This window comes from Callospermophilus lateralis, chromosome 8 (genome assembly GCF_048772815.1).
Source record: "Callospermophilus lateralis isolate mCalLat2 chromosome 8, mCalLat2.hap1, whole genome shotgun sequence".
In the NCBI taxonomy this organism is placed as follows: domain Eukaryota; kingdom Metazoa; phylum Chordata; class Mammalia; order Rodentia; family Sciuridae; genus Callospermophilus; species Callospermophilus lateralis.
Genome location: NC_135312.1, coordinates 97,365,569 through 97,393,512, shown reverse-complemented (window position 1 = coordinate 97,393,512; position 27,944 = coordinate 97,365,569). Strand labels below are relative to the sequence as shown.

General features: G+C 39.7%; 1 protein-coding gene, 1 non-coding gene and 1 pseudogene across 3 annotated transcripts in view; all 3 read right to left on the bottom strand.

Moving 5' to 3' along the window:
- Positions 1 to 3,050: 3,050 nt before the first annotated feature.
- Unc5c (unc-5 netrin receptor C) overlaps positions 3,051 to 27,944 on the bottom strand; it is a 344,211-nt gene continuing 319,317 nt past the window's right edge. For both annotated transcript variants that reach the window (XM_076864608.2, XM_076864609.2), the window contains 4 exons: positions 20,031 to 20,180; positions 17,766 to 17,930; positions 3,980 to 4,158; positions 3,051 to 3,216 (listed from right to left, as the gene is read on the bottom strand). In XM_076864608.2, the coding sequence (XP_076720723.1) occupies positions 3,051 to 3,216; positions 3,980 to 4,158; positions 17,766 to 17,930; positions 20,031 to 20,180 (660 nt within the window). The remainder of the gene's footprint in view (positions 3,217 to 3,979; positions 4,159 to 17,765; positions 17,931 to 20,030; positions 20,181 to 27,944) is intronic.
- LOC143379975 (E3 ubiquitin-protein ligase RAD18 pseudogene) lies at positions 9,924 to 11,425 on the bottom strand (annotated as a pseudogene).
- On the bottom strand, positions 12,113 to 12,216 carry LOC143406645 (U6 spliceosomal RNA). Its single transcript, XR_013092278.2, has one exon. It is a non-coding gene; the product is annotated as a U6 spliceosomal RNA (small nuclear RNA).

Below are 27,944 nucleotides of genomic sequence, written 5' to 3'. Positions count from 1 at the left end.
AAAGGTCCTGTTGAGTTGTACAGGTACACATTCCCTTTGTCAAACAACTTATATTAAACTCAGGGCAGATTGCATTCCACACCACTAGATGGCACCATGCACAAATGATAGTTCTCTCCCTCTATCCAAATGAAGGAAGCCGGCCTTCCCCAAACTGTGTAAGCAGGATGTGGCACATTGGATGGCTGATGAAGTGGCTCCCTATGAAATGAACTGTTCTGTCCAGACCTTCTAAGTTGGAAAGCAATCTAACAGCTATTACTTCACTCCCAAAGAGAAGGAAAGCAGAATTCTTAGTGAAAATTGACATATGGTGTGTTGTTTGGAAGGAAGTTGTTCTTCATCTGATAGGAAACATGAGCTCTGTGATAGATGAGTAACTCGCAGGGAGTCAATCATTCTTCCCTCTTCTAGTGGTGAGGGGTTGGACCAAAAAACAAGCCTCTGAAGTGAACCCTAAGGGCCTTCAATGGCTTTAACAACACCATTCCTGCTTGCTCACTGTTTGTTGTTGTTTTTTTTTTTTTATCAAAATTTTTCAGCAAAAGTTTTGGGATTGATTTCATATGTATAGCTACATATTTTCTCCCCTCTATTTTTATGAGGCACAAGTTTCTTTGAATATCCAGGTTAGATTTCTTGGTTTCTATAGATGATTCTGCAACACCAGTACTAAAGAACAATCTTGACAAGTTTATTTTAAGATGCAGCCATGGACAATAACTCCTGTTCTTTTTAAAAATATCTAAATTTTTTAATTTAGTAAAATCTCATTGGTACAGTCATTTATCCACTGAACTTGTGTACTAGTGCAATCTCCCTCTTCCGGATCAGTGGAACAAAAATTTTTATATATGGAAATTTGAATGCACAGGTTGGCTAGAGAGAGATTATACAATATGTATCTAAAACAAAAGATAAATAGCACAAAAGAGGCTCCATAACAAGGTACCAACTGTTCCTCAATCATGGGGCTGGAGAAATCTGAGAATATCAAGAGGTATCCAGAATGGTAGAGGAAATACATGTAAGATGGGATAAAATGTATAAAATGATTTCTAATTCAAATCCAGCCAGCATCCTGGATACCTCCAGCCTTAAAGTAAACCACAGTCGTGTTTAGAATGTTCTTATTTAAGCACACTCAGTCTTGGTTTGGCTTCTGGCTTTGACTTTGTTCCCCACCAGCTGAATGAATGGATTCGCTGTGTTAAATGAAGAGCCTGTGATGGTCCCAAGGAAACTTCCTTGTTGACACAAAGGAGTTTGTTGACTAACATTTTACAGGTAAATAAAAAAGCTGGGGGGGCGGCGGGCTAATTAAGTAGCCTTTGTAAATGTTACTGAATATTATTAAAGCATAGACTGGGGGGAATAAAACACATCAAGTTCCAACTGCAGGAAGAACTTGTAGGAATGATTTTGATATTAAGAGAACAAAACAATAACAAAGCAGAATTTACCACTAGTCAGGAAGGCAAGAAACCTAGGGGTCCCATGAGAGGAGAAGAACATGATACTAAAGAGATACTGTCTCTCAGTGAGCAGCATAATGCAAGGATATAAAGAAAGGACCTTAAAGCCGAACAAATGTATTGCAGGTTAGAATAATTCTCTGCCAAGTCAAAATTATTTGAAAGGCATAATGTAGTGGAGTGGGGGGGGGAAGGCTAGCTGACTAAATGATCCAGGTGAGAGTCCGTCATCATCTTCAGACTGATGAATGAGACTGGAGGCCTAACAATAGAAGTCCAGCATTGTTGAACCTTGAAGGTGATATAATCCCACCCCTTATGTTATAGGTAAGGAAGCTGAAATCCAATGAGTTTTAATGCCTTCCCCAAGGCAGTTCAGCTAGACAGAAATGGTTTTCTGATTTCTAGCTATTTTCCCAATCACACTGCCCCTAAGGCAGACAGAGTACTATGGAGAGTCAACGTGGCACCACACAACTACACTACTAAGTGAAATTCAGGGGGAACACTTCTCATGGTAAGACGCAAAGGAGAAAGACCCTGTCTGAGCAAGCTGAAAGAACTGATTGATAAGCCAGTGAGTGCTCACTACCTTTCCAGGGTAGAATGGTAGAAGAGAGTCAAAGGTCAAGGAAGCCATGCCTGTTGGACTAAGCTGGTCACCCCACCTACCTCTTATGTGAGGAAGTGAGGCAGGTCCAGTCAATACCAAATACTAACAGTACCGCTAACAAAAACAGAAGTTAAAAGAAGACCCTTTTACTAAAATACTTGTAGATACTCATCAATAATAATAGTGAAACCTTTTTTTTTAAAAAAAAATCTTTAAATTTCATATTACAAACACGCCAAGAAGAAATGTTTTGAATCACTATCTTCCCTGCAATGCTACAGCTTTACTCCTAAAGCGCACCAGGCAGGTGCACCCAAGGCATAAGGAATCTTAAGTCATTTCTCCTTTCCATTGAGATTCTCCCCTTCCCTGATACAGACAGTAACACTGGTTCTACAAGTTCTAGAAACAGAACATTGATTGGAGGATTATCTGAGACACTGGATGGACGAGATTTGTAGCAAAAGTCTGACTTCTTTGTAAATTACTAATCTGAAATAGACACAACAAACCGTCCACAGCTTCAACTTCAAATGACTTGAACAAAAATAGAATGCGCCATGGACAGTGTCTGCATCCCTGTCCAATTTGATGTAAACAACATTTGTAGAAATTGGGTTTGTTAAGAAAGTTTATCCATATATCTGGATAGCAATAAAAAGCGTTTCCTAGGAAACTGTAAGATCCTGTACCATACAGCATACAGCCCAACTAAGAGGAAAATTAGTTTGACTTCTAAATTCAAGGTACACATTTACACAATTTTTCTTAACTCCTGTGATACTGTCCAAGTCAAGTGGGCATGTACATTGGTAGTCGTATCTGTTCTCCTTCTCTCTCCTGATGCCATCTTGCCTGTGAAGCTCATTGGTCTAGTTTGGATTTCCTCCTCAGCTGTGTTTTCCCTGGACGGCCACAGACTCCCTGTGCATTTTCCTCCTTCATCTTCATTTCCAGTGTGGTCAATACTGCCCTTCTGCTGCTAAAGACACTACTGTTTCATGTCTTCCCATTTCTTCCAAGACAGCTGCCAGCATGCTCAGGTTTCCATCTGGGAAGTTCTGTGCCTCCCAGAGATCCAGGATTACACCAGTGGGGCTTGATTTGGTGGCAAAGTAATTCAAGTACCTGTAATTGGGAATGGGAAAATGTGCTGAAAGGCAAGATTTATGGATCTATTTTCTCTTCAGTTGTTACAGGGCTGAACTTTTCTGTTCTCTCCATCTGTCTTGAAGTATCTCGGTCCCACTGTGGTTTACAGTGAGCCATCCTAAATGACTAGCCCATACTTAATTAGATCAGCTCCAGACAGGAGACGTGATGTTTAACTTTGTTAACCTCAACTCTGAGTAAGATAATTTAAGAGACAAGATGTCTATGGGTCATATCCTAAACAGGAAATCAAGAGACTTATGTTTTCTTTCCAGCCCAGGATCTTTGACAGGTCGTGCCACATCCTTTGCCCGGTGGTGATGGCAACATTCTACAAAGTGGAGGCTCCTGAGGTCTCATTATAACTTAATATCATTGCTATGTTGGCATGATAATTATTCACCAAGCATTAGGTCCTGCTCCACTGGAGATGAGGAACAATAATTTAGTGAATGAAGATAATATTTAGGAGCATTTAGCCTATCAACTTGGCAAAGTAGGTCACAAAACCCCACGCTTACAAATGTCAAACAAACCAAGAATATCTCTGTGAATTAGGTTTGTAAGTCTGTGTTGTGAGATGTAAAGAAGCAGCTTAATACAGGTTTGCAGAATGAAAAAGTAAATAGATGTATGGATGTGAAAAAAAATGAATGCTGCCGCTATGTCTGACAGTTATCAGTCCTGGAGACCTGTGTCTAACATAAAGAAACCAATCTTGGAGCCTGATCACACCCACCTGTCCAGATTTAGCTTATGGGCCAGCATCCTCCAGTCATGGCCTCTTGTCTGTGGGGCATCCAGGCTGCTGCAGAGCTTCTGCCTGATGGGAAGAGGGATGCTGAAAGCGCTCGGCCCTGTGACGGTAGTGATGGTGCTGGCAGGATCCAGCAAGGGCAAATCTATGCCAGTAGGTTCCTGCAGGAACAGCACAGCATTATTTCTGGACAAAAGCAATCCCTATTGAACTCATGAACATAATGCCTTGCTTTGAGTGATAAGAAGAGAATGGGTGCTGTTATTCTCCTCAGTAAGAATGGCTTCTTATAGACCTGAAAGTTATGCCTCGCTGTAGGTAACTTGGCCTGGAGGTGGACAGAAGTACATTTTGAGCTAGTTTGCATAGCCTTGCCTCCTAGATCTATGGTAAGGATTAGATAGATGAAAAGCTCTGTTGTGATTCAATCATGGTTTTTGTAATGGGATTCTCTAGGAGGAGAGAAGAGAGGGAATATCAATAATCCTAAAGGTTGAAATTTCAAGAAGTGAAAATGTTCAAAAGGGCAGTTCTTTTGAGAATGAGCAGATTTGAGATTAGAGAGCTACTGGAAACCATCTGACCCTGAAGGGAATGCCCTGGACCAGTGCCTGAGTAAACTCTTTCTCTGACCCTGCAGAAGGTGGTTTGCTTCTTTCTTTTCTTGCTGGGTAAAATGGAACAAGTCTAAACGATATTAAATTAAGACAAACTTTTTTATAGAAAATGATAAACACAGTATATTGCCTTAGGGTGAGCTGCTAACGGCAGGCATCCTCCAATTGCTGCACATCCTTTTTTTTTTTTTAAAATCTAATTTTAGCAGAGAAAACTATAAATTGGCTCTTAAAATAGTTTCAGCTCATAAAACAGCACAAATGCAAAAATCGGAATTTCATCTGCAAGAGAAATTCTAATCATTTTCTGATCACTTCTGTTGGTTGGAAAAGCAAAAGCAAATGTTGCCTGGGAACTATTAAAGCAATAAAAGAAAATCTACTTAATCTACGTTAAATGTCCTCTCTCTCTCTCTCTCTCTCTCTCTCTCTCTCTCTCTCTTTCTCAAAGCAGGTTACTCCTTGGTATGCATAATTAGTTGCTGGAGGATAAACTAGCCACACAGAGTCTCAGCCATCATGAAGTTTCTGATGTCCTGCAGAGTGCTCAGCCCAGGAGGTCAATGCTACAGTTTCCCAGAGTCCCCTGTACCTGCTCTACACTGCTTCAGTGGCTTCTACAGATATGTGAGTGCTGGCACAGTGGCAGGTAGGTGGGATCTCAGCTATATAGATCCCAGTGTAAGAGGCAGTGCACTCTGTATTCTGGGATCTGACTTCAAGTCAAATTGGCTGCTGACTTCTCGTTTTGTGAATTCCCACTGCACAGGGACCATCCAGGGACTTGTAGGGTATTGTTGAAGCAAAACTAATTAAATTTTTTTTTTTTTTTTGCTATAATGTGCACAGTGGTGTTGGCTACAATCACAGTGTTTCGCCTCAAAATCCAAAGCTTGGCAAACAGATTCCCTTGGCTCCTTTGTGTTAGCTCCAGCACATACCAGGATTTAAAGGACTGTGGTATGAAACATAGAAGCATCCAATGGGAGCTGGAATACCTGAATGAATATCACAACCTGTTTCTCTTCTCCCCTCAGGCACAGAGATCTTTCTGAAGAACAGGAGAGAGAGTTCCTGACCTCCAGGGGAACAGAGTTTAAAGAAAGGGGATGCATGGCAGTGTTTATTAAAGGATTTATGTTTGTGATAGCTGAACACAAGTCCCAGTGCTCATATTGGACATAGAAGGAAGTATGGATGGGTTGGGGGTGTGCAAGCAAAGAGGAATCCCATGCTATTCCTACAATATTGTGCCATCACCTGTGTAGAGTCCTGTTTTCTTCCTTTCTGGACAATAACGACAGGGCCAAGGGAAATCTACCATACTCCCTAATATACCACCACCTGATTGTCCCTGGGTGGCAATGGAGATTAAAGTCTGCAAAGAGAGAAGTCAGACTTTTGAATCTCTGACTTGTGTCCCCAGAGACTCTCCTTATTACTGTCAGCCACAGAAACTCCCTACTGCTTACTGTGATCCATCCTGCACATCTGCCTGCAGGGCTCCAACGATGGGCACCACTATTTCTCTGTCTTTTCTCCTCTTCTCTCATTAAGAAGTGTTACATACCCCTCCTCCTGCATAAGTTCCAACTCATAAAATTTTTTATTAATAAGTATTAATTGTACACATTAATAGGGTTCAGTGTGATCTTTCTATACATGGACATGAGAGGTCTTTCCATCTTCTAGTATCTTCTTTGATTTCTTTCTTTAGCGTTTTCTAATTTCCACCTAGTTAGGTTTTATCCCTGGGTATTTTATTTTGAGGTCTTTATGAATAGAATTACTTTCCTAATTTCTTTTTCAGTGAGTTCATTATTGGTGTATAAAAAAGTCACTGGATTTTGTATGTTGATTTTGTATCATACTACATTGCTCAATTTATCAGTTCTCAGAGTCATTTGGTAGAGTCTTCGATTCATATCACCTGCAGACAGGGATAATTTGACTTCTTCCCTTCCTATTTATATCACTTTTTTTTTTCTTTCTCTTGTCCAATTGCTCTGGTTAACATTTGTAGTACTACAGTGAATAAAAGTGATGAAAGCAGATACTCTTGTCTCATTCCTGATTTTAGAGAAAATGCTTTCACTGTTTCCCAATTTAGTGTGATGTTGGCCATAGGGTAGTCATATATACCTTTTATCATGTTGAGGTATAATCCTTCAATACCTAGTGTCTTCAGAAATTTTATCACAAAGGGATACTGAATTTTATCAAAGGCTTTGTTTTATTTTAATTTATTGAGATGTTCATGTGATTTTTTGTTTTTGGTTCTATTTAGGTGCTGTTTTGTATGTATTGTTTTCTGTATGTTGACCCATCCTTGCATACCTGGAATGAAACCAACTTGATTGTGGTTTATGATACTTTTAATGCATCACTGAATTTGATTTACAAGTATATTATTGAGGATTTTTGCATCTGTGTCCATCAAGGATGTTGGTCTGAAGTTTTCTTCTGTTGTTATTGTTGTATCCTTATCAGGTTTTGGTGACAGGGTAATACTGACTTCATAGGACAAGTGTAAAAAAGTTTTGTCTCTCTATCTTATAAGATAGCTTGAGGAACATTGGTGTTATTTCTTCTTTAAGAGTCTTGTAAAAGTCGACAGTGTACCTGTCAAATCCTGGGCTTTGCTTTGTTGCAAAACTTTTTTATAAATGATTTAATCTCATTGCTTATTATTGATCTGCTTAGGCTTTAATATCCTCTTGGTTCAATTTTGTTAGGTTACACATGTCTAGAAATTTGTCTATATCTTCCAGAGATTTTCCATTTTATTGTAGTATAATTTTTAAAATAGTCTCTAATTATCATCTGGATTTCAGTGATAGCTGCTGTAATATCTTTTTGTTTCTAATTTTATTTATTTCAGTATTCTCTCTTTCTTTTCATTAGTTTAGCTAAGGATCTGTCAGTCTTTTCAAAGAACAAAGTCTTTGTTTCATTGATTTTTTTTTTTTTTTGTAGAGTTCTTTCAGTCTGTCTCTATTTCATTCAGTTTAGCTCTGATCTTTATTATTCTTTCCTCTACTGATTTTGGTTGCTTTATTCTTTTTTCTTAGGACCTTGAGATAAATCATTACCTGAGGTCTGTTTTGTTTTGTTTTTAATGGAAACACTTATATCTATAAACTTCCCTCTTAGTGCTGTTCTTGCTGTACCCCCATATTCTGATATGTTTTGTTTCCGTTTTATTTCTTCTAGGAATTTATAAATTTCCCTTCTGATTTCTTCATTGACATGTTTGTTCAAAAGTATATTGAACATTCTTTATGTGTTTGTATGGTTTCTCTTGCTGTTGATTTCTAGTTTTATTCCATCAAAGTCTGATAAAATGCAAGAAATTATCTTAACTTTTATGTGTTGAGATTTGCTTTATGGCCTAAAGTATGGTATATTTTGGAAAAAGTTCCAACAGCTGATGAAAAGAATGTATATTCTATAGCTTTTGGATAGACTATTATGTAGATGTCTATTAAGTATAGTTGATCTATAGTATAATTAAATTTGTGCTTCTTTATTGTTTTGGGGTCTCTCTGTAACTTTTATGTCCAGCTATGTTTGTGACATTTGGGCCATACATACTTATAATCATTAAATTTTCTTGATGAACTGTTCCTTTTTTTAATATGTACTGATATTCTTTGTCTCTTTTGACTGCCTTTGGCTAGAAGTCTGTTTTGTTGGCTGTGAGTATAGCTACCCCTGATTGCTTCCAGATTCCATTTGCTTGAAACATCATTTTCTATATTCAATTTCAGTTCATTTATGTCTTTGTCAGTGAGGTGGATATCTTGCAGGTAGCAGATTTTTGGGTCTTGCTTTTTAATCCAATCAGCCAGAATATATCTTTTAATTAGAGAAGTGAGACCATCTATATGTACCAATTATTTCATTTTCTCTTGTTTTTCTTTTGGTCGTTTAGAATAATCTATGTTCATGTCTTTCTTAAAGGTTTGTTGGCTTATGGAATTAATAATGCTTGATTCATTACCAATTATCATTTGTTTACTCTTCTAGTGAGAATTATTCTTTCCTATATTCTATGTTTGTGTTCATCTTGCTTTCTCTTCTGTGTGTAGGATTTTTTAAGAATCTTTGTAAGACTTATTTAATTGTCATGAGTTCCTTCTGTTTATGCTTATCTTGGAAGGCCTTAATTTCTTCTTATTATATGAAGGATAATCTGGTTTGGCAGTTAGTTTCTCTCAGAACTTGAAATTTATCATTTCATGTCCTTGTGACATTTAGAGTTTCTGCTAAGAAATCTTATGTTGTGGGGCTGGGGATGTGACTCAAGTGGTAGCGCGCTCGCCTGGCATGTGTGCGGTCCGGGTTCGATTCTCAGCACCACGTACAAACAAAGATGTTGTGTCTGCCGATAACTAAAAAAAAAAATAAATATCAAAAAATTCTCTCTCTCTCTCTCTCTCTCTCTCTCTCTCTCTCTCCTCTCTCACTCTCTCTTTAAAAAAAAATCTTATGTTGTTCTTATGGGTTGAGTTTATTTATTTTTTATTTTTATTTTTTAACAAAATACATTTATTACATACTTTTCATTAAATGGCTGGGATTCAAAATGTTGGAGATTTGATCAACTCAACTGAAAAAATACTAACAATAATCTTTTTTAAGAGCCATTCAGAAGAATAAGCTCAATGTTTCAAAGTTATTGTGGCTTTGTGACTTTAAATTTTAATACTAACTTTGTAACTTTTTAAAAATTATAATACTAACTTTGTGACTTTTAATTATAATCCTATTCTGAGTAATGTGTAAAACACAAGTTTAACAAATAACTACATTCAACTTAGAAAATAACTATCATGAATTGCTGTCATGGGTGTGCTGATATAACGGCATCAGGTACTTACACACACCAAGAATGTGAATTAGGACAAAATACAGACACTCTTAACTCAAGTGCTTGTTACAGTAAATAGGCAGAAAAGAATCCTTTTGTGAAGTTGGTGTCCATGGAAGAAAAGGAGGATGGTGTAAGGACATTTTGAAATTTAGAAACCAAACAAAATCCCTTTCCCAAATAGTTTACCCACTCTGCAAAGCTGGTGAACATGTGGATAGTGTTTATAAGGAGAAATGTTTTAGAGGCAGAAGGCAACTGACCAAGTGAGGACGCTTAACTTTTTCTGGAAAGGCGGAAGAGACTAGAAATCAGTTAACCATAACATTTAGGAATTAACATCTTCCCTTGGACATTTATAAATATGGAATCCATATATGGCAATAAAAAGTACCACATTCTGATCACTGAATTAAAAAATCAGCAACAGCCCACACTAATTCCTATTACGCTTGTTTCTTGCTTCAATCTCAGCACTTTCAGCTGCTCTTGTGCGGCGATTCTGTCTTGTGCTTATTTCTATGTCTTGAAGATCGTTTTTATGTGATGCTTCCCAGGCTTCCTCTTCTTCCAGAAGATCTCTTATGATGTCTGAACTGGAACTATTGCATGAACCTGATTCCGATAAGTAAAGAGCTGATTCCTGAATATCGGTACAACTAGAAGAATCATCTTGTCTATCAGGCTTCATCTTTTCTGGGGAGCATAGATTTGATGGAGGAAAGTGATTTCTTACTGAGGTTGTATCTGAGAATTTCATTTTATCATCTTCCTGTCCCATATGCATGGATAACAGCTTTTCTGTAGATTCATCTTTTTTCATTACTTTGTTTTTTGGCATTCCATCAGTTTTCTTGTATCCTTTTTTTGCCTGATCCACCAGAAGCCGAAATTCATTCTGATGCGTTTTACGATATTTACTGTGAATTTCATCTATTTCCTTTTCTGTTTGGTCCTTCGTAAAAACCATTACACTTTCATTGAGTTTACTTGCTTCAAGACGCATCCTGGTCTTTTCCATGTTTTCAAGTTCCTGGACTATTTCAGCAGCTGATTTAGGTTGCAAAGCATCACATTGGGCATTGTACATATGTACAAATTCTTGATGTCTTTTAATAAGCTGCTGTTTATTTCCTTGAGTAGACAATCCATGCTGTTTTAGTTTTTTCTTTAAATCACGATCAGAGAGCAAGTTATACACAGTTTTGGGCAGTGGCTTCCTTTTGTTAACAAAACTTCTGAGGCTTTCCTTCTTCTCTTCACGTGATAAACAGCTGTCTAAGTGTTTATTGATGTGGTTTTCTAGAATGCTAACCCCGCAAACAGGACAATCCACTTTAGAAACTTGCTTCAAAGTGGACGTAGAGGGTATCTCAAGACCATTAGTATCTGAGAAGCCAAGGCTGTCTTTCCCACAAAACATGCTGCTTTAGTCTCCAGAGAAGTGCTTGACTCTTTCTGTGGGCTGAATTTAATGTCATTTTCTTTCATTGACAACTCTGATGTAGAACCATTAGTTTCTCTAACCAAGAAATTGTCCATTAATCTGCTCCCCTGCTTTAAAGAATGTCGGTAACCTCCAGGAGTATGTACTTTGACAGCAAGTTTCTTAGAAGAGGAAGAAGCAGGAGATATGGGTGGTGATTCTAAAGTAAACTGCAACAGATGATTCTGTGCAAAATTCAAGCTTTTTACCAGTTCATCTAGTATGCAATTATTTTTCAGGTCTGGCTCGGTGACTGTCACACAACAAGTTGGACACTGAGTTTTATAAGATAGAAATTTTCTTATACAGAGAGAACAATAGTTATGTGAACACTGAGGAATAATCATTGCAATGTTAAAATATTCAAAGCAAATTCCACATGGAAGTAAATCATATATTCTCTTCATCACTGCCAGGCCAGGAGGCCACCAAGGCTCGGCCAGGGTTTCCATGATCTCTCCTCAGGATGCCGGGGGCCCACCTCCCACTGGCCTCCCGCGCTAGATTACTACTCGAAATTCTGGGTTGAGTTTATAAGTGACTTGTAACTTCTCTCTTGCAGATTTCAGAATCCTTTCTTTGTTCTGTACTTTTGATAATTTAGCTATATTATGACATGGAGAGTTTTTTTTCTGATCATTGCTGGGGTCCTAAAAATGCATCCTGTATACCTTGATGTGCATATAAGATGTGATAATCTTCTGCTATTATTTCACAAATAGGTTTTCTATGCCTTTAGCCTGTATCTCTCTCCTTTGCCTACCCCTATGGTTTGCACCATTTGTCTTATAATCATGTCCTATAGATACTGCGTGTTTTGTTCATTCTTATATTTTTCTTCATTACCATTTGAATGTGATAATTTGTCAACCTTAACTTCAATATTATCTTCTTTCTTAGGCTTGAGCTACTCATGATAAGGCTTTCAACATGATTTTTATTTGAGTTTTTGAGCTTTTTATTTCTAAGATTTACTTGGTCATTTTTAGAATCCATATTTATTTCTGAAATTGTTCTTTTACATACTTCATTCTCTTCCTTAATTTATTCAGATCTTTATTCTTATGGCCCTTGAATTCATTGATCATTTTTACATCAGACTTTTGAATTATTTGGTATTTCATTCACTTCAGTTCTTTGAAAATATGCAATGCTTCATGAATGTGTGTGCCATAATTACACAGAGGCCATGATAATCTTCTCTCTGTTGTTCCAGTTTTAGTATATGTGCCACCAAAGGAAGAATCAGCTTTTCTGTTTTTATTCAAGACTTCTTTGGCTATTTGTGTTTCCATTTGAATTTTAAGATTGTTTTTCCTTCTTCACAGAAGAAGGTAATTGGTATTTTGATGGGGATTGCATTGAATCTGCAGATCACTTTGGGGTAGTATGGCCATTTTAATTAATATTAATTTTTCCATTTTTGAGCCTTCTTCAGTTTCTTTCATTAGTGTTTTTTTTGTTTTGTTTTGTTTTCATTTTCATTGTAGAAGTCTTTCACTTCCTAGACTGGTTTTCCTGTGTATTTTATTTTTGAGTCTTTGTGAATTTGGAATTGATTTCTCTGATTTTTTTTCTTAGTTCATTATTGATATATCAAAAAGCTCCTGATTTTTTTATTTTGTACCCTGCTACATTACCGAGTTTATCAGTTCTAATAGTCTTTTAGTGAATCTTTAGGATTTTTATATCTATAGGATTTTACCATGTACAAAGAGGGATAACTTTATTTCCTCCCTCCCTTTTCATTCTTTCTCTTATGAAATTGCTCTGCCTAAAACTTCTAGGAGTATAATGAATAAGAGTGGTGAAAGGGGATACCCTTATCTTCTTCTTATCTCAGAGGAAATGCTTTTCATTTTTCTATATTCTTTGTGATGCTTGTTGTGGGTTTGTCATTGTAGCTTTTATTATGTTGTGACATGATCCTTCTACACCTAATTTGTACCATGAAGAGATGTTAAATTTTATTAAATGCTTTTTTCTGCATCTATTGAGATGATTAAGTGATTTATATCCTTCATTCTACTGATGTGATATATTATATTTAGTGATCTGCATATATTGAACCATCATTATATTCAGGGAATGAAACCTATTGATATGTTGTTGAATTCTATTGGCTTATTTTTTTTCTTCTTTGCATCTATGTTCATCAAGGTTATTGGTCTGTTTTCTCTTTTTGCTATGTCTTTGATTTTGGTATTAGGATGATATTGGTCTCATAGAATGTGTTTGGAAGGGTTCCCTCCTGTTAATTATGTGGAATGATTTGAGAAGAAGTGGCATTAGTCCTTCCTTAAAAGTTTAGTCCCAACTCTTCATTAAGCAGTGACAGATATTTTCATGACCTGTCTCATTGGCTCTTCTTAGACCTTAGAGTTGGTGCATGTAAAGTGAAGAGCCTAGGTCCAACACAGAGTAAGAGCTTTCACAATTTCACAGTCTGGCCCCAACCTTTCTCAGGTTGCCCATCCTTAGTCTGACTTTATATGACTCATACTTTCAGAATGGACCACTCACTCTTCCTAGCACTATTTCCATGGGTGCCCTCTGGCAGTTCTTCTGCCCTCTCACCTCTGTCTGGCATATACATCATATATATGTCTGGCATATACATCATACACATCTGGCATATACATGGCTCAAATGGAATCCTCCTCCTTGGAGATCTCCTAAGACCCTTTCACAGCTCTTCTGCTTTCCTCCCATTCTGCCCTGTGTATTTTCTTGAGCGTATGTGTGACTTCTTTGATTTCTCAAATTTTGTGAAGGTGAAAGAATTTTTGTCATTCTTAGGACCCCTATGATCCCTAGCATTGTGTTCTGAACATGGACCCACTCAATATTTGTTGAAATGAGAGAAAATATTTTTTTTTCCTGGTATAGGACATAGAATTCCACTCATGGAGTAGTGTGTTAATCTTTCTTCCAAATAAATGTGACTAGTGAGTGGATTCTTTTTTCATTTTTAGATCCTGAAGTTAAAGGGCAGTTAAAAATAGGCCTGGGTCTCAGGATAGTCTGCTTCCATATTCATGTTGCTCCCCTTTTCTTGGTGAGTAAAGAACCATCACCATTTATGTAGGCATTAACATCCTGAGCTCTCTGATCCTGGCTACTATGTATATTTCTTTCTGTGTAGACAAAACAAGCTCTATAGGGCATAGTTTCTTGTCTTTCTTACCATATGGCTGACAATAGCCTTGGAGATAAAAAAATATATATATGTACATTTACATTTAAATTTCATCTAGTAATTTATTTTACTGTTAGTTTTTCTTTTACTTCCAGGTAAAAGTAGAGATCACTCTCATGGAATGCTTATTACAATAATTGTTTATGGTATTGGTACCATCTGTCTCTGATGTTATGATTCTCTTAAACATATGATTTTTCAATATTAACCAAACAGCTGCTATGGGTGATGGCACATATTTCAGGGCCTCACACATTCTAAGCATATGCTGTACCACTGAGCCCAACCCCCAGCCAGACCTTGAATTCCCTAGGCCCAGGTAACCCTCCTGCCTCAGCCTCCCAGGTAGTTAGGATGATACTTGTATGCCAGTACACCTGGCTTCTCTTTCTAAAATCACTTAGAAAAACTAAATTTTCCCAATTTTGAGGAGGTTATAGAAAAGCAGGTTCTAGAAAAGAGATTTAAATAGAATGGCTATAGCAGAGTAATATTACATTGTACATTTTTAATATTCTTGTATATATGAAAGTGCTCTGGATCAGCTGTTTATAAAGGTTTTAAGATCTAACAAATTTATCTGGAAAGCTGTTATTAGATAACTAACATCTTAAAACATTACTTTTCCATTGACATGAGCTGAGCAACCTGTGATAAATAAACTTGGGACATATGCCATCTTCTTTGGGAGCTAATTTGCTTGTATTTACTTGGTACTATGTAGAAACTGAAAGGGAATCTGAAGCTAAGGTGATGAAGGATTCTGCAGATTTGGGTGGCAGAGTTAGTCTGAGAACTGGTTCCCCTAACAACAGTGAGAATGGTGGCCATACCTTAAGCATGGGCTCTGGGTCAACTTCTGTCCACAGCATTTATCAACACCCACTCACCTAGTTTTCACAACATGCCCAACATATATATTACTATACGATTTAAGCATTAGGAAACTGAGGCTAGAAGGGGTAAGTGCCCATATTCTTATAGAGCTGTCTACCTGAGAATTTACTACAATGGGTCTTTATCTATAGCTAGAATTGAAAAAAAGGCCTGAAAAAAACTATAAGTTTCTTTCTGTATACCATTTATTGCCTTCGTGGTGTTCTGGCTATTATTCACCCCACATCTGTCTAAAATAATTTTTTTTTCTTTACATTTTGGTATTTATTCATGCCCAATCTTTCAGACTTCCAGTCATTTTCATTCCTTAACTTCATCTCTGTATAATTCAAATCAGGAATCTTTGGTACAGGAACCAGAGAGGTTCATGCTGTATGTCACCCACAGTCTAGTCTCCCTAGGGTGCAAGAGGTCATCCATCTGCCAGTGAGGCCAAGGCCTATGTGCTTTATAGGAGTGCCCTTGGGTGGTGGAGGAGGGGTGCTTGGGGGAGGGGCAACATATTCCCAACAAGGCAACTCATTCTTGGGAGGTAGGACATTGGAATTGGAGCACCAGTCCACCTGCCACCTTGCCCTGTGACCCTAGGAAGGAACAGAGTTCAGAAGAAAACAACTGCAACTGGAGCCTTTTCTCCATTTGTTTATGGTTTATGGTCACAATGGACCCCTTCTCACAGTTTTTGGGTCTCAGGACTCCCCAGAGTCCTTTGTTCATCAACTCAGGGCCTCAGGCTCCAACCTCAGTACAAGATCTCACACCCTCCACTGTGTTCCCTGACCCTCATTCAAATGCTAAGCACATGGTGGGACTGGTGACCCAGAAGGAGAGTCAGCAGAGTGCCTCTTAATCCCCAAAGTCATCCCCACTCTGGTCACTTCTTCCTTCCTCAGCTACATGCTCTTGTCTGTCTCACATGGGTAACTGCCTCCAAGGAGACCGCAGGGCTGGCCTCTGAGCTGACTGACACCCGGTTGCAAAAGAAATCATCTTTCCTCTACGTTGGCACAAGAAAGAAAGTCCTTAAATTGTGATCACACTATGCAAAAGTGTTCTTTCTCTGAGAGGAGATGGTGGGCCCCGAGCAGAGGAGAGTGCTGAGCAGCTCTCTTTCATTTATGGCTGCATCTGATCCACCTTTTCAGCACACAGCAAATGTTCATGCTGAACAGAACGCAAGCATCAAAGGACCAGACCTCCGCACCCCCCTCCAAAATTCCTCAGCCTTTGTTGTCACTGGAGCTGGGTGGCTATTGAACTTTGCAGACCTGCTGGGCCTGGAAAGTGAAAACACCCTCCGGAGCCAGCAGGGGTGGTGCAGTGTGCCTGGGAGATAGGGCTGTGCATCCAAAGGCCCGGCGGTTGCCATGGCACCCTGACACCGAGATCATTCCTTATGAATGTCACTGGGGTCTGTGACTAAAGTTGTTTATGAGTCAAAAGTCTCATGGAACTACAGGAGGAAAGGATGACCGCACCATGGCAGGCTGTGGGAAAGAAGGATGGAGTGTGCCGGAGCCCACGTGCTCCCCCTCCTCTGGTTTGCTGAGCCTGATGGTCTTTAAATAGGACATGTGGAGCAAGGCGAGCCCAACAGGCTGACATTTCATTCGTCACTATGCATAAGACAGTGAGGGAGAAGTAGTATTTTAAATCATATACTGGCCTGCTGAAGATTTGAAATACGACAGTCCCGTGCTTTGTGGCTCAGCAAGCAGCGTGGACTCATCTCTGAGAGGCCCCTGACAGGCTGCCTCCTGACCACTTCCCTTATTCTTTTTCCTTTGTTCCTCCAGCATGAAGGGCTATCAGTTTTCAAACTATCGCCTTTGGATCCAAGGGAACAGATAAGGTCACGGGCACCTCCTCTTTCCTTACAGAGAAGTTTTAAATAGCAGTGATCATTGTTACAGCCATCATACGGTTGTACAAAGATGCCCAACTGAAGTGTGTGAAAATCATAGCAAAGAAAGGCAAAAATGACAGCTACAGGGGGGGAAGATATGTAGATTGGACTATTATTTCTGAGACATTTCCCTCCCCTGGGAAAAGAGCATCTCTCTTGATACTTGGGGAGTGATGTTATGAGAGATTTCTCCTTACAATATGAGGAAAGAGCAGGAAAAGAAATGGGGATACAGAGGCCTCACTCTCTTCCTCCCACTTAATGGGACATAAGGGCAAAGGTGTGTGTGTGGGGGTCCCTGAAAAAGAACCAGAAAGGGAAGAGGGGACAGATGGAGGACGTGGGACACTTGGGGGAAAGTTGCATGTGCACACTACTTAAACCTTGCACTTGAAATTCAGATCTGTTTTGAAAAGTTAGAACATGATGCTTAAATTCATGTCACAAGAAATGAAACTTGTTTTTGAAAAAGAACTCCCTGTTATATACTTTTATGGATCTTGCTCCCCGTATGCATTGAAAATATTATCCTTTTATCAAGAAGACTTGTAGAAAGCTTTTGAGGACCATGGGAAGAAAGGATGACCCCAGCAGGCTGGAGGAGATGAAGATGGAGTTTTCTGGGGCCCACATGTTCCCCCTCCCCTGGTTTGCTAAGGAAAATGGTCTTCACTTTGGACATGTGGAGCAAGGCAAGCTGAACGGGCCAACAGTGAGACACGTCTCGGCCCCACTCTGCCTCAAGGGTCCCTTCCACCCCTGATATGTGCGATTGACAGGAGCTTCTTACCTCTGACACGGTGCAGTTCAGCTGGAAGATCTGCCCTTCTCCTTCGACCTGCCGTACACAGAGTTTGCAAACCAGCTCCACTGTGTTCAGGCTGAATCTTTCCAGAGTGAAGGTGCAGTGGAGGTTTCTTTGAGACCCACTCCAGATATGGTAAAAAGGAATTTCCTAAAGGATATGAAAGTGTTAATCACAAATGAGGGACTAATTGTACCTATTAGACACTCTGCAGCCAGGTGCTCGTCTCAGTGTTCCACAGAGTACCTCACTTAACCCTCATAATAGCCCTATGTGCAAGCATGTCCCCCTTTCACATGAAGAAACTGAGGCCCAGAAAGGTCAAATAATTCACTCACAGTCACACAGCTAGTAAGTGGCAGAGTTGAGATTTGATCCCAGGAAGTCATCCTTCAGAATCCACATACCTGACCAGTCTGCCACAAGTCTCTCATTTACAAAAATATAAAGCCATTGTAAATGATATTTTTTTATGTTTAAAAAATTCCCAAAATAAAATCTACACACGCCATCATTGCTCATTAAAAGGAATCCCTGCCGTGACATTCTGGAGAAGAGCAAAGAAAGCCCAAAGGAGAACGTGCTGACACTGTTCTCTTTCATGCCTCTGTCCTTCCTCTGCACAGGACAGGGGGCAGCCAAAATTCCCTACAGTTGAAAACTGTAGACTCATTTAGCTGTCCCAAAAAAGTCCCTGGCCTAAAAAGCACCAAATGTCTAACAGGTATTAATTCTCTAAAAGTTTGAGCACCTTAAAGAACCCATCTTAGAATCTTGTTTCAACAAAGTTGATTGATACATTAAAAATTGGAGAACATGGTGATTAAGGGCAGAGATTCTGATGCCAAATCCAGTGTGATTGACAACATCCTGCCCTTGTTGACTTGATAATTTGGGGCCAGTTACTTAACCTTTTCACACCCCAGTTTCCTCAGCTGTAAAAGAGTGGGCAGTGGATTACTTAAGTCATGAACCTGCTAGGTTCACGGAAATAAGCCAAGTGCATAAGAGAGTGTTTGCAGGATAGTAAGTGTTTTCAGTCATGATTATATCAGGGAAATTGTTTATGAAAGGGAAGAACCGTGGAATTTTAAGAATGAAGAAAGTGAGCAAAGGAAGAGATGTTATGGGAAGTCAAAGTCTCATCTAACAGGGCTGAGCTATGGGTAAGGGTGAAGTCTGCAACCCTCACCCACGCTCCTGTTTGTTAACAAAGGAGTAAATTTAAATGCTTCTCTTAATCTATGTGTAAGTACTTGACATACGAAAGTAAGAAGGGAGAAAAAAGGAAATTCCAGTCCTTCTAGTTATTTTCATTGACTTATTTCGGGAACTAGCCACCAGATCAGCAGCAACACTGGGGTTGGTAGGATTTGCATGTGTGCAGATGTGGATTCACAGCTTTTCTGACTGTGTCTGCATCTCATGGGCAGGGTTGAGATCTGTGGTCCATCAGGGCATCAAGTCTCAGAGTGCACAGGCTGACTGATAGAGGAGGAGGTGAAAACCCTAGAGTCCTGCCATTTTTCCATGGGTACCTCCAATGAGATGAACCAATATCTTTATGCCTGTGACTTAATAAAATCCTGACTAAGTTTTACTTTACATGCCATTTCAATTCCCAAATTGAGTTTCCTTCTAAGTTTTCAATGTAAGGGTACTGTCCTAGCAAGACTGAAGACAAGTTTGTGTCTCAAGGGGTATGATGTCCTCTATTATTCCTATGAGTGCCTTTGAAGCTGTTTTAATTCAATGAATTCCCTATGAAAATTAATTGAAATAAAATTGAAGTGCTCTTATTTACTAAAAATATAACAAAGGTAATATAATTATAAGGATAATTGTTTTGAAAAGCATTCCTTCAAATATGCCTATCAGCTATTTTATGAAAATCCTGAATGATCCCAAACTCTTTTTTTTTGGTACTAGGGATTGAATCCAGGGATGCTTAACCACTGAGCCACATCCCCAGCACTTTTAATATTTTATTAGAGATGGGGTCTCGTTGAGTTGCTAAGTGCTTTGCTAAGTTGCTGAGGCTGGCTCTGAATTTACAATCCTCCTGCCTCAGCCTCCCAAGCCAATGGGATTACAGGTGTGTGCTACAGCACCCAGCAGATCCCAAACTCTTGATGAAACAAGTATTAACATAAAAGTATTTTCAAGAAAGGGGATTGGTTATGCCTATATAACTTTGGTTATTTTTCTTCTAGCTGTCTTCAAGCCTTTGGTTCAGCGTGGTGAACTTACCTGATATTTAGCCAGCAATTTGCTCTTCCAGAGGGAATGGGCAACGTCATGAATGGATAGGCGCAAATTGTGGGTACTTCCTTTAAAATGAAGTGCCTTGGGTTCCTCCAGAAGCTGTCCTCCCATCTGTCTCTCAAGTTGTAAAACTTCCTGCAATGACATGCCCCAAACCAAGTCGCATTGTAGAATTGTCTCACTTTTATCTGTCCTTTTATCAAAAGTGTGTTTCATCTTTGTGCCTCCTGAGCAGCAACCCTGGTTTAAGCAACAGCACGAGCAGCTACTTCTATAGCCCTGACCCTCACAATAAGGCCCATGCCATTTCGTATGGGACTGGGCCCTACTAACAAACTGTTTCTGCGATTTATGTCAAATTGCTGGGAGAAAATGCAGTTCAGTCTGCCTTTACCAACTGGCAAGTGGATTATTTAACTAAATAAATAAAAGGAAAAATACATAAAAATATAAATAAGTAGATACAAAAAGTAGATTTCAATTAACTTTTAGGGAAATGGGAAAATAATTAAAACATGTGTTGGACTGATAAAAACCAATGAGCCAACAAAAATTTGGAATGTATTTTAGACGTTTAGTTTGAGTTCTTGTTTTCTTTATTGGTGCATATTAATTATGTAGAATAGTAAGTCTCAATGTGGCATAGTCACACATGCACAGAACAGTTGGATCAATTTCACTTGCCAGTACCTTCCTCTCCCCTCCCCTCCTCTTTCCCATCTCTTCCTTCTACCCTGTCTACCTTCTACTCTCATGACATCTTTTTCCTCCCTCACTCTTCTTATGTACAGAAATCAAAAAAATTTTGATTAAAATGATTCTCTACATAATTACCAATTATCAAGAGTAAATAGAAGATATTTATTTTATGTTCTATTTGGAGAAATTTTGATACAAATTAGCAAGTTTTTTACTAATTACTCAGATTAAAGTTTACCCATTACTCAGATTAAAGTTTTAAAAGAACAACTCATTTTTTAAGAATTGTGCTGATGAATTAGCCTCCTTACATCAAAGAAAACATTTGACATTTGGTTTTTTTGGGATTTGCTAACTTCACTTAGCATTATCTTCTCTAACTCTATCCATTTACCTGCAAGTAGACGAACTGTAGATAGGGCAGAGGGGTTGGAGGGAAAAGGTCGGGGCATGGGGTTAGAAATAATGGTGGAATGTGATGATCATTATTATCCAAAGTACATTTATGAACACATGAATTGGTGTGAATATACATTGTTTACAACCAGAGATATGAAAAATTGTGCTCTATATGTGCAATAAGAATGGTTATGCATTCTGCTGTCATATATAAATAATAAATAAATTAATTAATTAAAAAAAAAGAATTGTACTGATGAAAAAATTTGCTCCATAGTTTACTTACGGTATAAAGATATAACTAGAAGACAAATTCTATATCCACTTCCATTTCTCAAGCTTGTTAATGGGAGTTAATGAAGCATTTCCAACAACAGCTGCAATTATCCACACAGCAGCATGCCATAAGTTACCAGTGAACAAAACATCCGGGTTCTCCCTTCCTGACCAAACCGTCCCCCTGAACTTTACTGCTCTTACATCTTAAAGGTTTTAGTGACAAAAGATGCATAATTTGTGTCCTTTCTAAAAAAAAAAATCAGGATCAAGGAAAAAAATGGATTTTATGAAAAGTCAAAATATGATATTTTTTTCAGTGATATTTTAATAGAAAGGGAGTCAAGAACACATGTGTTCAGTAGAATACCTCCTGCATGTACTGGGAATCTATCAGGGTACAAAGTACATCAGATGGGTCACAGTAGAAGTTCCAGTAAGGAAACTAGACTGACAGCAGAAGCATATGTACTTTGCATTTGTCGAATGAATGGTAACCCACACACTGGCCCAGTAAGTGCAGTGCTTACCAACATCATCGATGAGATGCAAACAGCTCATTCAAGCTGTGCTTTGTGGTATAACCTTCCATCATCTTGGGACTAGGCCACTATCCTGGACAATGCAAGCTGCGAACAGTCCTATGGCGTAGGGAACACTAGGGTAATGTGGAATGCGGTCTCCGACAGGGAGTCCTCTAATTAGTGTCTAACTGAAGTGATGAGGCAACAGCACCCTCGTGTTGAGAAGCGCGTGGTTCAGCTGCCTGACAATATTGACCTGCTCTTTCCTGTGGCTGGTGATGAGATGAGTAGCTATTACTTGTGACAGGAGACTGAGCAGTCATCCGGCCACCCTGACACATATGTTGTGTCACTGTGCCCTGACTCTGCTATGTCTGCACTAGCAGGTCTCAAGGGTCCCCAGTAGGCCACACAGATCCACCCAGCTCAGAGTTACACATGGCCCACCAGAATGCCCTTCACAACACTGCACACCCCATTCCTTGACAAGAATCTGGCCATGTGGAAATCGAGAAGAAGAAGAAGAAAAGTGAGGGTTAATTGCAGTTTCTTCTGCTTCAGCAGGAAGGCATAATGAGCTTATGTTGATCATGTTTGGTGTCTAGTTAGCATAATAGAGAAAGCTGATGTTCCCAGTGAACCTGGCACCTGACAAATTCTAAAGCCAAAATGATGTTTGTTTATAAGCCATTAGAAGAAAAGAAACATAATTAGAAATCTTTGAGATTACAGTCATGCCAATCAATCAGTTCTAGCTTCTTTCCAGTATGCCCTAATTACCTCATCAAGACGTCTAAAGAGCAATCGATAGTAATTATCTGATTACTATAGATCTTCATTACATCCAAATTATCTCCCTGGGATGTCTAAAAGAAGATGCATTGTATTCTGGGAGGTAATTGTACCCAACAATGTATAATCCACACCCTATCCCTACAATCAACAAAGTCTGCCAAAGGATACTAGGGCATCATCGGTTTTCTTGTCAGGGGGACCACTGGAAAAAAACCCTTAACTGCCTATTGGCTATGACCTTGAAGTCAAGCAATCTAATACCAACACATTTTAAGTGCAAAGTATAAGTTGAAGTCAGCCAAGAATAAGGCACATTCCCTGCTTTCTTGAGCCATAACTCAGAAGTCATGGTAAAGGCTTTTCTCTAGTGAAGACAGTCTGGCCTGGCTTGGAGAGCCCTTTTTGGAGAGAACAAACTAAATAAAGTGACAAAGAACCAAATTTAGTGACAGTGGAGCCAGAGAACATACTCTCCATGTTCCTAACCTCTCTCTCTCCCCCTCAACCAGGAGGGACATCAAGTTGGTGCACAGAGCTGGGAGAAGACTGACTTTTCTCTTCCCTTCAATTGGACATGAACTCTGTGACAGAAAACTGCCCATCTAGCTACCTCTATGCTAAGAGCAGAAGGCTCTAAGCATATTTGCTTGCATACCTCTACCAGTCATAAAATTGACTATGCATTTTATGTTATTTTCTTTATAAATTATAGACCTATATTAATTCATCAGTTTGTCAAAATGTCACATCATAAATATACAGTTAAAACTATGAGGTAAGGTAAATCAACAGAGAAGTACTAATATTGCCCCTTTTTGCTCCAATGGTTCATGGACCAGGGTTTGTGAATTGCATTCTGGAGACTGCTCGGGTAGGCAGCTGTCCTCTCACTAGTACCTTGGGAGAAATCAGCCCAGGAGTGAATGATTCAGTAAAAAGAATCTTTACCAAACTTAAATTTAACACATTTTCCTAAAAAGTATCAAGGGGTATTATTATACACAGAATGTTCAACTTGAAGAAAACATCAAATACAGCAGAAGACGAGAACGAAAGCATTACAGAAATTCAAAGAGAAATGAAAGATACCTCAATCAATAAATAAAACTCCTTGGAAACTAAACTAACACCATACACGAGTCAGAGTTGACTTATCACATACAGCAAATTCCATGTGTAAGTTTTGTATTAGGGGATAGAAGCCAGCCACAGGACAGGTTAATCATGTTTTGGTTCCATATTGCTACAGTATTAAGTATAAAAATTTCAGATAGGCTATAGCAGATTCCACTTAAAAAGACACTTTACCTTGTACTTCAAAACAACCCTGATTTTCTGGATTCTTTCTGCATGAAATCATCTTGGCTAATACTTATGAGGTACAGATACACAAAAGGACATTAAAATCAATAAACTGTGGCTTTACAGTTAAATGTGTTCCTTTCTTTTATCTTCCTGGGAATGTTTATTTAACATCAATGAGAGGTGCAAGGCCTGGTAGGAGCCATGTTAGGGTCTAGAGCATGCAGGCAAGGGAGTCTCAGTCCAGCCTCCAACTGCTCCTGGTCCGTGGGGGAGACCGACATGTGAACACCTAAACACACTGTCATGTGCTCAGCTCTAAAGCAGCTCCTTTAGAGAGTGATTCTGGATCACAAAGGTTAGTCTATTCCCCACACCTTTGGGGAGAACAAGTACCAAATATATTTAAGGTCAAAAGATTAAGGAAGACTTAAGAAAAATATTATGACCTTGAAAAGAAATGCCATCTAGGCTCTGCTTTTAGAAATATAAATATCACCTTCTTCTGTAGGAGTTGTCTTTCCAACTGGTAGCATCCCTCACCCCAGGTGCTGGGTCAGACTCTGGGCAATCCACTGTTGCTCTGCTGAGCTTGCTGTGCTACACGAGAAGGAAATCCTTGCATGGTTCTATCTCCATCCCTCTCACTTTACCTTGAAAAGGCACTCGCAGAGTCAGTTATTCACAGAGGTGCCCCTAGCCCACCCTCCATGACAACATGCATGTCTACACCTGGGAACCCCAGTGGGAGTGCCACCAGGAGTCTGGTGTTTCTAGGGATCCAAGCAATCCTGTGGGATGGCAGAGTGTAGTGGCAGCTTCCAGCATGAACCCGAGTGAGGGCTGAATAGATTCCAGAAGCTGTGAGGGATTGCTCCAAAGGCGGCAACAGGGGATTCCACAGTAGAAACAAGCAGCTTGCACGATAACCAATTAAACCAAGACATTATCCAGGCCGGGCCATTAGCCTGGGCCACTTAAGAGCCCTAATAAATTCAAGCTGTTTTAAAGGCCTGTGCATGAAAAGGGAGTAGCTCTGGCCTGTGCCCAGAAAATGCTCCTGGCTCCTACATGATAGGATCTGCTGCACTGGGCCTGACAAAGAGAGGCACGAAGGGGATGCCCCTCGAAGCCCTATGACTCCTCTGCTCCATTTTTTCTAATCCCATAACTTGTCACTTCATGACTTTAAGGTGAGATTGCATCTGTTTTCTCTGCTTCTCTTGTCCTTCTTTTTCTTCGTGGTTCCTCCAAGCCTGGTCAAATTCCCTTCAGTGAAAGTCTCAAGAGCTATTGCTTCTGGGGCCACATAGATGCTTGAGGACCATGTTTAAGAATATAAGTTTCTGATCCTGGTACAGTGGCACACACCTATAATTCCAGTGACTCAGGAGGCTGAGGCTGGAGGATCCCAAATTTGAGGTCAGCCTCAGCAACTTAGTGAGACCCTGTCTCACAAATAAAAAAAGTCAGGGAATATAGCTCAGTGTAGAGTGCCTCTGGCTTCAGTCCCCAGTATCAAATCAGAAAACAACACCAAAAAACCACAAATGTCTGTCTAAAGGGTCACAGGTTCCAGGTTGAAGCTGGTTATGCAAGGGGAAATATTGGTGACTTTGGCCAAGAAATTTGAGGAGCAGGGACTCCAGAACAATTTTGGGAGACCTTTGCTTCTGGTGAGGGCTGTTCTTCTCAGGCTCTTTCCTTGCCCTCCTCCTCCCCACCCCCCTCTGCTCACCATTGCCCTGAACAATAACTTGCTCCTTCTCTGACTTCACTCTTCCAAACTGCATCACCTTCATCCTTGGAGGCATCTCTTTTAGCTTCCAGGTTCTCAAGGGCTGTTTTTCCTTTTGGTGGATTATATAGACTTCAGTGTAGGTATGGTCTCCCTCTCTTTCCTCTCGTTTTCTCCCCAATTGCTTTCCTATCATTTTTTCCCCTTTCTTATTATAAACCTTATCCACCAGAGAAAGGGTAAAACAGATGATAAAACCTAAGTCTTATATAACCTATTGAAGAGAAGGTTGAAAGGAGGTTAAATCATGGTTTCACTTTGTCTTGCTTTGTTCTTGGTACCATTTCTAGATGTTATATTTCCCGCATCCTTATTCTCAAAAGAAACAGAATCATGGATTGGCTGTGCCTATTGTTGCAAAGGAGCTGGAGAATGGCATCAGGCCCATGAACAGATAGAGGGAGCTATTGTGGAGAAGACTCTGAGATCCTGCACAGAGACAACAATGAAGCAGCACCCAGCCTTGAACTACAGCTGTTCCCTTTGGGTTAGATGGAACCCCCTCCCCTATGCTCTGTCCATGGTACTGGCCAAGCCCTGGGGGACCAGTAGTACCGCTGCAAGCCCCACCTTCACCCAGCTTCTGCAACAGGAAAGACACAGGGAACAGCTCAGCATGCCACATGGGTTAAACCTCAAAAGACCAACCTTCAATGATTGTGCTGACTGGTGTTGAAAAGAATCACATCTGCCAACAGATTTAGCGGAACCTGCTTCTATTGCTTCTATTCATTCTTTAATCCTGTGTTGAAACCTGCCCTGGTCATTGGGGATGAGAAATTTCTCTCTTTGCTACTGTCGCTGTCGCCACTGTCTCTGTCACAGCTGTGTGCCTGCACTCCACCAAAGCAGAGGCCAAAAACAGTGACCATCCTTCTCTCCTGTTCCCTGCCAGTTTTTTAGCAAGGCTGCTCTCTGCCCTGCATGTGCTGTCTCCTCCTCTGGCCTTCGGGCCTCAGGCTGCTGAGCCAGGCAGTGGGGAACATCTGACTGTCAGCTTGGCCTCTTCCACCTGCTCAGGTCATCCTCACTGGCACCCAGGCTCGAGTTGCTACTTTCCCTTCCTGTGTTCACGCTGGGGTGCATTGCTCTCCCCCGGTGTTAGTCTGCCTTGCTTCATCCCTAATAATAACAAGGCTGGAGTCTAGTGACCATGTGCAAACATTTCCACATCAAGTCACTTCATTTCCAAGGCTCTGCCTGCTGTTCCCACAGCTGTTGCTGCCATGGATGCTTGGTCTGAGATGCCACTTCCAGCCTGCCAAGTCAGGGAAGTTTGTGACACTTTTAAAGCAAAGTGCCAAGGGGTAACATTCAAGGAAGTGGCCATGCCACTTCGATCCCCCTGGGCATACTCCTGTGGTTTTTTTTTTTTTTTCTTTCTCACATCTATGTATTGGGAATAGATTGCTTTAGGTCATTTTGGACTAACATTGCATTTCTTTTGCCCTTTAACATGTTGTTACAAAACGTCTGTATGAGTTTCCTATTGTTGACATAAGAAATTATTACAAACACATCACTTAAAATAACACAAACTTACAGTCTGTAACTGTCTTACAGTCAGAGAGGTCAGCCGTCCAGCATAGGCCTAACTGTCTATAATCAAGTTCTAATTGCCTTCCTTTCTGAAGCTTAAGAGAAAATTTTGATTTTTTTTTTTTTTTTTTTTTTTTTTTTTGCCTTTTCCACTTTCTAGAGGTTTCTCACATCCCTTGGCTCATGGTTTCCTTGCTCCATCTTCAAGTCTAACAATAGCACATATTTCTAGTTCTTTCTCCATGATCATGCCTCCCTATACCTACAGCTGGGAAAGGGCCTCCTCTTTGAAGAATCTACATAATGAGATTAGATCCACTCAGACTGTCCAGATTACAGCAAAGCAGATCTCAGATAGTTCATGACAGTGAAATCATCTTTTTTTGTTGTTGTTGTGTAATACCTATTCACAGATTCTGAATATAAATGTGTAGGATCTATAGGATTGGCCAAAGCCAAGGCTAAGTCTCCTGAGAAGATAATAAATAAAGGGTGAATTTTAAGGTACCAGAATAGATCCTTGTGATTAAATGGCTGAATGATCAAACTACCAACAAACCTGAAATG